The sequence below is a fragment of the Choristoneura fumiferana genome, chromosome 22 (assembly GCF_025370935.1).
Source record: "Choristoneura fumiferana chromosome 22, NRCan_CFum_1, whole genome shotgun sequence".
In the NCBI taxonomy this organism is placed as follows: domain Eukaryota; kingdom Metazoa; phylum Arthropoda; class Insecta; order Lepidoptera; family Tortricidae; genus Choristoneura; species Choristoneura fumiferana.
The window spans coordinates 9,852,815-9,864,217 of NC_133493.1; the positions used below are offsets into that span (position 1 = coordinate 9,852,815).

Consider the following 11,403-nt stretch of genomic DNA (forward strand, 5'->3'; position numbering starts at 1 on the left):
AGAAATAAAATGAGTAAACACTAGGATGTGTGTTTAAGTTTGATCAATTTTGACAGCACCACAGGGCGAATGTCATAAAAAAGTGTTTCCTAAACAATAGTAAAACACCAGCTGATGCCTGCTACTTGGTGCGTCCCGCGGGAATTTAAATTTCCTGGCATAAAAACGATCTGGTTCGTTTAGCTTTTACTGGAAGACATTGAATGTGTTTAAATCAGTTCTGTGATTTTAAAAATTATTCTTTCCATACAAACAATGAAATAAACATGCAAAGTTTTCCTCTGTATGTTTACAATCAACACATATTATGTATATAGATAGATCGCATTCAATGTTTTGTCATTAACGCCATCTATCCGCAAACCTACGAACCTGATCGCCCTGTAGCCTGTCTAGAAGCGTCACGCAGACATCAGCCGCTCGCACTCCTGCCTCCCTGGTATACCCAGCAAAGGCGGTCGCCTCCATCTCTATGTTCTTCACGCCGAGCTCTGAGAGAGTTCGCAGAAACGCCATTTTGTCCGCCTCAGTGTAGTCGCACAGAGGACCGTCTAAGCGAGCTTGACCTGAGAAGTAGGAAAATGCTTAAGTTTTGATAAAAAAAAGACTGAGTGAGTCTACCAATTTCCACATTTATTTTATCGTTTCCGACTAAATTAGCTGTGACAGACTGAAAAACATGAATCAGACAATATGCAAATGAAACTATGACGCTTTTTTTATTTTTGAGGTACGGAACCCTAACAATGAAACCTTAATATTCACCATTATATTTAACCGTAATAATCAATTCATTTTTACCCTGAGAGCATTATTTTCATCCCACTAATTATATAATAAAATGCGAAAAGTTTGTAAGTCTATTTGTTGTTACTTCAACGTGATGAAGCAACTGAACGGTTTAGATGAAATTCGGTGTACAGATACCTAGTTTGAGTCCCGGAAAATTGCAATAGCTCCCAAAGATAGCGATACCTAAAAGAATCTGCGCGGACGAAAGGCGGGTAACGGCTATTGAAATATGTAACTTAAGAAAAACAAACAACATACCTCTGTAGTAATCATCAGCAGCCATGGTTCCACCGATGTAAGTGCTGTACCCGTCACCCGACGCCGCCGCCGCCACCTCCTTGCAGAGGCGCTCGTCGAAGTACGAAGGCAGCTTGCGGATCTTACGAGCACTGGCTGAAATAATAGTTACGTCTGATTAAGATTAATTAAATTAAGTTGATAACTTCGAAGATTTTTCGCAGCGAGTACTGAGTTTAATTTTACAGTTTTCCCATTGATATATACTGAAGTTAAAACACATTAAGAAATGGATCCATTCGAGAACTTTTCGGCCCCACAGCCATCTGCTCTCCGTGCTATTATTATGGCCTGCCAATTGTTACAACGAGCTAATTCGCTAGGCTATGTCGGTACCCTCGTTCTTCTACTTATCTCCTCATTTCTGATTCGATTCCGTAGAGAAACCCCAAGCATAGCCCTCTCCATATCTCGCTGAGCAACTCTGAGCCTATTTATAAAGCCCATAGTGAACCACCACGCTCGGAACCATATTCATCACTGGTATCACTTGTACTGCTTCTCATAAAATGCTTATCATACCATCTGACAAACTTTATGCAAAAGTTCAAACATGAAGTGACAGCGACAAGGTAATAAATTATAAAGGCTGAAATATATAATGATGGTACTTAGTACTTACTAACAAGGACTTACAACGTCATAGCTTTTCTCAAGCGTCCCGCTCAGCCCCAGGCGGAGACGACCACCGACCCCGGGGCACGCCGAGACCCCCGCTCGTCCCGATCCGGAAGAACACGGGGTCGCGCGACCCCGCGTAGTGCAGCAGCTTTAGGACTTCTTGCAGGACCACTGACATTGATGGAATACCTATTCCGTGCTGAAAAGACGTAATATTATGTGCAGTTTGTTGCTGTTACGCGCCGCCACAGGAGCTGCCAGTTTGTTCATAAGACGGTTTTCATGATGACGGGTAGATTGATGTCCCGTATATGGTAGAGAATTAGGGATGCACGATTTTTCACTTTGAATCGATCTTTTGAATTGTAATGGATCGTAAACCTCTGAAACGATCCACGGATCGAATCGCATACTCTTGAATCGATCTCGTAAAAATCGGATCCTATCAGAAATCGGTTCAAAATATGTATTTATTTTGATAAATAAAACGCATTTTAAACATTAAATCTGACCACACATTGGATATATATAATCGTTGGATCCACGGTATAATCACAATAAAATAACACTATTATTCACACAGGACGATACATACAGCATTAAACAATGTAAAATAAATAAAATTTAGCTACTTATAATTAAAATCAATGAAGACTTTTTCTAAACTATCCGCATCATGTTTCTGATTTTTGTGTGTATATCTATTTACTTCGCTTGGTAACATAAATAATGTGAATTAGTAATGTGAATTTGTTGCGTCATCCGTTTATAATCGATCTGTCTTCATTAAAAATTGGAGATAGGTAATAAATATTCAATACTTATAATATAACAAATTAATACCTACCTTACTCATGAATCGAATCGTAACGTGCATCCCTAGTAGGTATATGGGCGCGTGTTGACAGAAGTCGTATAAATTATCGTCAAGTTTTGCCCACTTGGCCTATATTAGAAATTCTGCCCAGCAGAAGTTAACGTTAACGCTTTCGAGATGTTTTTGCGTCAAAAACTTATCTACACTTGAGACTAAAAAACTCTAGCGAGTATTATACTGTGTATGTGTGTGTTATTAGTATACTGTTAACTCTACTAAATAAAATTGTAAGCTTCTGATAGATTTTAGAGTTTACTGAAAACAAAGCGAGCAGGCAGACCCTACTAGAGAGGCAGCTCAGCAAAAGGTACAGTCGAACCAATTCATTCCTGACCCACCGTAGAACGTTCTCACAGTAAGTGTCATAATAAATTCCCTTGTCAAGCATTGCAATGTCACTGTGACTTTTTCTACGGTGGGTCACGATTCAGTTGGATGGAGTATACGTACGGTCAGCAGCAGAAGTAGATGAGCGGCTACGGTATGTTCTTAAAATGTTCTACACACGACTCTACTGTCAAGGTACTTTGAGCGCCACAACTGCTCACCCACTTAGCTACTGATTGTACACCTTTCAATCTTCTAGACTACAACTTGAAAGGGTCTAGTTACTGTACATTTTATGCAAAAACTTACACTAATCGACAGTACTGGCCCCACTTTGTACATGGCATAACGATGCGCGTGCTTAGTCAGGTTAAGAAGTTTCGTCTCTTCAACCCCGAGGACCCGGCACATGTGGATCGCAAATTCACGCATGCGGTGCTTGGTGCCGCCCATACAGACAAACTGAAACAAAGTACTAAATATTCAAAGGCGTTTAAGGCGTTTTAACATCTGATAGCATGGTGAACGGCTGCTCTGAAGATGAACTCTGGTTAAGTTCTAAACGCGTCAGTGTAGTGTGGTGGTGATAGTTGAGTTTGTGTAATTTGTGGGTAGGTATCCTTATAGTGCGGAGGTGGAGGAGTGACCACATATTTGTTCCATTTACATTATTAAATTTGCCTTATTGGGGCATTTCTATATTCTACCGTTGTACCCTGAGTTTATCTGTCCGATTTCAACAAAATTTGGTAGGTAGACTCAGTCCATGATTCCGAACTGGAAAAACAGGGTCTCCAGATGTGGCCCCAAAATATTGTATGGATGTGTCCGTTTTGTTACGATTTTTTTTTTTATATTTATCGTACAAAATGGACACATCCATACAATATTTTGGGGACACATCTGGAGACCCTGTTTTTCCAGCTCAGAATCATGGACTGAGTCTACCTCCCAAATTTTGTTGAAATCGGAGAGATGAAGTCAAGGTACAGCGGTAGGTAGAAATGCCCATTGTCTAACACATTTGGTATCACTCTGTCACACGGCATAAGACGAAGACAGAAAGAGATGGTGATTGCGGTCGCGAACGTCAGCGCGTTAGACAAATACGGCCTCAGACCAATGTATTAGCGAAAGTTTAACTAAACATCCGATAGATGGCGCTAAACCAACCCAGAAACCCAGAAACTAACTGAGTAACGTTTTTTCGTGTTCAATCTTTGTTCAATCTTTGTTCAATCTTTGTTCAATTAAATCACAGCGGTGAGTTTTTTTTTTTTTTTTTCATTTCTACTCGAAGTATACTATGCCATGCTCGGTGTTTCTCTGCGGGATAGAATTAGAAATGATGATATCCGCAGTAGAACTAAGGTTACCGACATAGCCCGAAGAATTGCTAAACTAAAGTGGCAGTGGGCGGGGCACATTGCTCGCAGGACTGATGGCCGATGGGGTCAGAAGGTTCTCGAATGGCGTACGCGGACCAGGAGACGAGCTGTCGGTAGGCCTCCAACAAGATGCAGCGACGACTTGGTTAAGATCGTGGGATCGTGGTGGATGCGGAAAGCATAAGACCGGTCTGAGTGGAGAGCCTTGGGGGAGGCCTATGTCCAGCAGTAGACGTCTTTCGGCTGACATGATGATGATGATGACTAGAAATAGCGTACAGATGCCCGATGCCGTAGCTGTCACAACGTCGCGGGTGAGTAAAGTACCCAATTGTTTGATGTAGATTGATTGGTTTTCATTGATGCAGAGGAAATTCGAGTACCTTGACGTCTTCGAACATGGCACGCAGGTCGGTGCTGGTGTCGAGGCCGAGGTGGTACAACACGTCACAGTCCAACTGCTTTAAGTGTGCGTTGCGCAGGCGCAGCGAGCCATCGGCATTCCTGCAATAATGGCACAGAATGGCAACATTTTCCTATGTTTTACTTTGTTTTTCCGTTAGTGATTTGTTTTTCGTTTTTTAATGTTTCGTGTTGTTTTTTGAATGTTTTCAAATAAAACGGCTCAAATCTCTTTCTTAGCACGATTAGTAGGCGTAGATATTAAAATATTTACTAGGTGGTCCAAGCCAATTCCTTTGCAATTTTAAATAGTTGAATCATTTATTTTGAGGAGATTACACAATCATGTTTCAACCAGTTTCACGTTATAAAGGGCTAAAGTCAATTTTATAAATAAAAAAACTTACTTTGGACACGGAAAGCCCATTTCTTTCTCGTCCCAGACAGAGATGCAGTTGAAGTAGTGGCCTGCTCTAGCAGACACAAGGTGGTCACAATTGCACTGCATTCTTGCTTATCTTCTTGCCTGGCCTGACCCTTGATTTCTGTAAAATACATCCGACAGATAAATCCCATCCCATTAATATTATAAATGAGAAAGTTTTTAAGTATGTTTCTTTGTTTGTATTTGTTATCTCATCACGTCTTAATCGCTGGACCGACTGAGATGAAATTCGGTATACTATACAGATAGTTTTAGCCCCAGGGAAGGACTATAGTTTTTATCCCGGAAAATTGCTTAATTCCTGCTGGATAGCGATAAACGTACTCAACGCGGACGAACGCGTCAACTAGTCAGTTTATAAGGTCCAAGCGTACAATGGCGAGAAATTACATTGTTTTACTAACCGACGAAAAAAACGGAGTAGGCGGAGGTTCTCTAGTCAAAGCGTATATTTTTTTTATGTATGACCACGCATAACTTTTTACAGAGTAGTCCGGCCCATAGTTCTTTTTTTATTGGAAAGCGTATACCCCGAGGGTGGTCCCATATAAATTTGGAAAAAAATCCTACCCTAAGGGTAGGAAAACAGGGAATGGTTGATTGATCAGTCACTGATTGTAATACATGACCAATAGTCTGTAGTACAGAGTAGTCTGATTTTGATAATTATTTTTTTATAGTACCTACGTAAAGATAACATATAAGTACCTTTCTACGAACACACCTATAGCGAAAAACCAAGGTAGGTACATACATAAATGCGAAAGTAACTCGTTTGTCTGTCGTTTCACGTTTAAACCGTTGAACAGATTTTTATGAAATTTTGTATAAAGATAGTCTGAAATCCAGGGAAGCACATATAAGGCATAATATAGTATATCCCAGTAAATTGAAAAGTTCCTGTGGGATAGAGACAAACTAATTTTTCGCAGGCGTACCTAAGCTAAAGCTAGTCTTCCGTAATTTTGATATAACTAACGTTCGTAATTTAAACATTTGTTTTTTTTCTAACTCTTAATTTCACTTTTACTTACTTCGACGTTTCGGTAGAATCGCCGGGCGAACTTCCGAGCAGTCAGTCCTATAGCTAATTTTAACTTTTTATCTAACGTTTCACTACCAGTTACACTATCGTGTCAGTTTATCACTGGCACTTGAACGTCTGATCTGACCGAGTGTGGTAAGCGGACTAAAACTTATGTACCTATTACTGAGTAAGTTTGTTGTGTGTGTGACGCCGCAATAACTCGATTCGCGACTCTTGAGCGACTTGCTTGAGCTCACGTCAGGTGCTAGGGACTGGCTTCTTAATTGTTCCACAATTGTGGCACAATTCTCCCACTTCTCAGATTGTCCAACTCCCAATTCTCCCACTTTCCAGATTATGGCACTTGTCTCACCGCCAGCGAGGAAGCGATTGGCTACCGACTATTTTCTCGCTCAAGAAACGAACAAAAGATATAAGATCCTGTGTGAGTAAAAGAGACACATATATTAATAGTTGATCGCTGGCTGTTCACACTGTCGGCGAGAACTCGCTCTTACATCTTTTGTCGCAGCGACTAGAGCTATAAAACTCGCTGAGCTATAGATACTCGCTCAGCGATGTCAGCTTGGCGGCCGCCCCGCACGAGCGAATCGAGAGGAGCGAGTAATCGCCCGTCGCACGCGAACACTCGCTTACAGCCGAGCGACAAAACTACACTCGCTTCTCGCTGCTCGCCCACTCGTTTCTAGTTACTCGCTCTACTCGCTTCTCGCTCATCGTCGGCAGTGGGACAAGTGCCTATCTAACGAAAACTGTCACTCAGCCGCCACGTACTAAAGTCTTAGGAATTATAGATCATTATCATCATCATCATCCCAGCCTATATACGACCCACTGCTGGGCACAGGCCTCTTCTCAGAATGAGAGGGCTTGGGCCGTAGTTCCCACGCCGGTCCAGTGCGTATTGGGAACTTCACACACACCATTGAATGGCTTCGCAGGTGTGTGCAGGTTTCCTCACGATGTTACCCTTCACTGTAAAGCTCGTGGTAAATTTCAAATGGTTATTTCACAAATGAACTTCGAAAAACTCAGAGGTGCGAGCTAGGGGTTTGAACTCACGATCCTGTGCGTGAGAGGCGATAGGTCAAACCACTAGGCCACCACGGCTTCGCTATAGATAATTATATACTTATTGTAGATTAATTATATATTACATAATTATTTATTATAATATATTATAGATAATTGATCGTAAAATCGTTGTAACATTTTAATTACTCCTACTAAAGTTAATCTTAATTAAGCAATTAAGCTAGTTAAGTGGTGATAATTAACGCTCGTCGTACATTACGATGATAATTAGTGTCATTGTTAGCGATAATCTTTAGAATTCTATAGACAAGGTCAATTAGCAATTAGCTATCACGTGTTGTTTATAATTCGCAAATTACCACACCTTATATTAGTTTATCTACACCCATATAGTAAATCCTCAATTATGCGTTCAAAAACCATAGGTAATGACCAGCATTACGACATTGGATTCTATTATGAACAACCATTACGATACAGAAATCTGTATCGTAATGAGATTTCATACATCATTACAGCGCGGGGGGGGCCGCGACCAAGTGCAGCAGCAGGTCGTCGCGCGCGCAGCGGGCGCAGCTCGTGGGGCAGACATACCTACCTAGTTCTCGTTAATGCAGGTCATTCTCAATGGTTCGGTGGAACACATGAAAGAGGATTTAATATATGGATATAGATAAAATATTGTATGCAACTGTACGTAATTATGCCTTAAAACACTCATGTGACCCTATTATGAAGCTCGGCTACGACTCGTTTCATAAACTCACACTCGTGTTTTAAGGACCTCTATTACGATACAGTTGCATAAAATACTATTTCCTTCTAGCGTGCGTCCGTGTATGTGTGTGTGTTTTTGTGTGTGTATCACGAATGTTTTTCTTTCACCGTTTTAGCTTTAGCTACCCCGGGGTTCAACCCACGATCCTCTGTTTTAAGAGGCCATAGCTCAAACCACAAGACCACTACGGCTGTTTAAACTTACGGCTGAAGTTAACCTCGTTTCTCTGAGAGACACGTAGTCATGAGTAGACGATAATAAAAATAATTGGTCGTTCTTAAAAATGTTATGATAACATATCAAAAATACAAAAAGACTCCAAATAACCAATCATAATGTTATGATAACCCTATTCAGAGTTGAACCAATTTCACTATTAAACATCAATCAGCTGCATCAATAACCAGTCGCAGTTGTGCAAACAGTAAAAATTAGTATGTTATTCTTTTAATAACAATTTACGTCTTACAAAGCTTTCAAATAAAAAATTATCATCAGAATCTATTCTATTTTGTTGTCTATTTGTACTTAATACTATTGTTGTGTCTTGTGTTGTGAATAAATGTATTTTCTTTCTTTCTTTCTTTCTTTAGAATCGGTTTCTCTAAAATAAGTTCTAACCGCCTTATTTGAAGTCGACTATAAAAACCATGAGTAGCAAACTATTTTTTTTAACCACGAAATAGATTAAACAGAGTTTGGATTCTGAAACTTACCTTCCTTTTCCAGTGGTGACATGACGCCGCAATAACTCGATCCACATGCACTCGATCATAGCAAGAAATGTAGATCTTCCGCCAGAAAGTCATTTTGCTATTTATCTAGTCGAAAATACAAACTGTATAGAACCCTAGTTTAGTACCTTTCCCATTAAATGCCTTATTTGTAAAATGACTAAATAAATTAAGATCGTTTTTTTGGTATCTTTTTGTATTTTTTATTTCAATTCCAAATTTTTGTTACTTTTACGGTCGTCCCGTAAAACCCATATCGTAAATACAAACTGTATAGATGCATAGAAAAACCAGAAAAATAAGACCAGCGCTGGTTATCGACCCCAGGTCCTCGGCATTCCGTGCCACGTGCTATACCGCTACACCACCACTGGACAGCGATACAGACACGAATTTCTCCTATGCACCACATATCTCAGCTTGTTTGTTTTCTTATTTAGTCACTTAAGCAGCGACACTAGCGACATCTATGCTGTAGCCCTCATCGAGAAACTTCTTAATTTCTTTTCTTAATTTGATTGCTTAGTAACGACATCTCTTGTCCGGGTGAGCGGTTAGTTCCAATGGGGTGCTGAAAGTTTCTCAATGAGGGCTACAGCCTATGCTGTTCGACATCTATATGTCGCTAGTGTCACTGCTTAAGTGACTAAATAAGAAAACAAACAAGCTGAGATATGTGGTGCATTGGAGAAATTCGTGTCTGTATCGCTGTCCAGTGGTGGTGTAGCGGTATAGCACGTGGCACGAAATGCCGAGGACCTGGGTTCGATTCCCAGCGCTCGTCTTATTTTTCTAGCTTTTCTATGCATCTATATTTCAGTTTGTATTTACGATATGGGTTTTACGGGACGACCGTAAAAGTAACAAAAATTTGGAATTGAAATAAAAAATACAAAAAGATACCAAAAAAACGATCTTAATTTATTTAGTCATTTTACAAATAAGGCATTTAAAGGGAAAGGTACTAAACTAGGGTTGCCATACGTCCCGGTACGCCGGGACATGTCCCGGTTTGAAGCAAGGTGTCCTGGCGTCCCCCGACAAGCAAATTGTCCCGGTTTAAAAAACATTGTTATTTAGTAGGGGTCTGGACTTGGTAAATAATAAGATACCTACAATAAACATGACTAACTAGCTAAGCTATAACATAGCCGATAACGTGCATTTTCCACTTTGTAGCGAAAAGCGCCTACGAACAGAGAACCCGACTGGCGGGTTGCTGGCATTGAATGACTGTGTTAAAAGTTGTTTTGTGTTTAGGCAAGGACTAAACCTTCAAAGTTACCTATTGTTGTAATAAAAGTTCCCTTTTGTTCTACGTTTACTACCTTTTCTTTAAAATACAGTATAGGAGTAGAAAAATCTCTTTCCCCGATACAGTATGTTAAATCCAACTCAGCATATTATCGTATTCGCGTAACCTAAATTAATAATATGAATTTAGATAATGAACAGATAGTACAAAGCTATCATAAACCAACAGATTTTCATTGACAGGAGGCGGAAAGAGCCGATAACATTGATAGCTTTATCACTGTACCGACACTAAACTTACTGAGATACGAACACAGCGATAATACACGTAGAAACAGTGACCTAACCATGACTAACCAGTCTTTTACTATAAGCTTTTTTGCCAACTGAACATTTTGTTGACTGTACCATCAGCCGAATATGTGGTCTACCACCCTCAAGTTGATAATCATTTGCATTCCATAAAACAATAATGGTTATGGACTTGTCTGTCAACTTGAAAGTTCGACTTTAGCGACATATTCATTTGATAGCACCTTGTTTAATAATTGGTAGACCACTTCAAAGTCAACTACAATAAGGGGCTGTTTCACCATCCATTGATTAGTGTTAACTGACGGTTACATATGATGCCGTTTCTGTATATTCGAACAAAACAAATAGAAACGGCATCTCATTTAACCGTCAGTTAACACTAATCAATGGATGGTGTAACAGCCCCTTAAAGTGAATGAATTTCTAATTAGGAAGATTTGATTCAACACATATTATACTCGTACCTTACTAAGGACGTCTTGTAGGCTTTTTTAAATCTCGATTTAAGGCTTAAACTGACAGTTCTTGTATGGATCTGACAGGACTTAAGAACACTTAAACCTAGATTTAAAAAAAGCCTGCAAGTGGACGTTAAAATATACCTCGTAAATCTTAATTCTCGGTTTTAATCGGAAGACGCAGGGACGGGTCTTAGACTTAAGGGTGAAGCCAGACGAGTGTATTTTTTTAATTCGTAATCCACGTATTAGCGGTCGCGTAATTTCTGCCGAGTTTAGACATGCAAGAAAAATCGTGCAAGTTGCATTACATTACGGCGCTCGATTGACCACTACAAACTCGTTGGCTTCACGGCCTCGCAATGTAATGCAACTTGCACAATTTTTCTTGCAAGTCTTAAAACCCGTCCCTGGCCCTATACTACGAAATGCAAAACTCGATCTTCGTATGTTGCCGTCCCGCTGACGCGTCTCGCGAGCGAAAGGGACGGTGCGGACGAACTTCGTTTTTCCAGTTTTGTAGTAGCCCCTCTGCGTCATCCGATTAAAGGTGCGGCCAAACCGCTGCTTAAAAAACGGTGACGGTACGGAATCGCAGTGACGCATCGTATGCGCACCGTTTTTTTGCATGC

The 11,403-nt window shown here is 40.3% G+C and overlaps 1 protein-coding gene across 1 annotated transcript; it reads right to left on the reverse strand.

Moving 5' to 3' along the window:
* Positions 1-327: 327 nt before the first annotated feature.
* Positions 328-6,339, reverse strand: LOC141440318 (uridine and thymidine phosphorylase-like). Its single transcript, XM_074104804.1, is given in 10 exon segments — positions 328-566; positions 1,051-1,185; position 1,550; positions 1,726-1,763; positions 1,766-1,786; positions 1,789-1,909; positions 3,224-3,376; positions 4,686-4,806; positions 5,112-5,249; positions 6,184-6,339. Coding segments are annotated over 9 exon segments (915 nt in total). The 5' UTR covers positions 5,213-5,249; positions 6,184-6,339; the 3' UTR covers positions 328-342.
* Between the last annotated feature and the right edge of the window lie 5,064 nt (positions 6,340-11,403).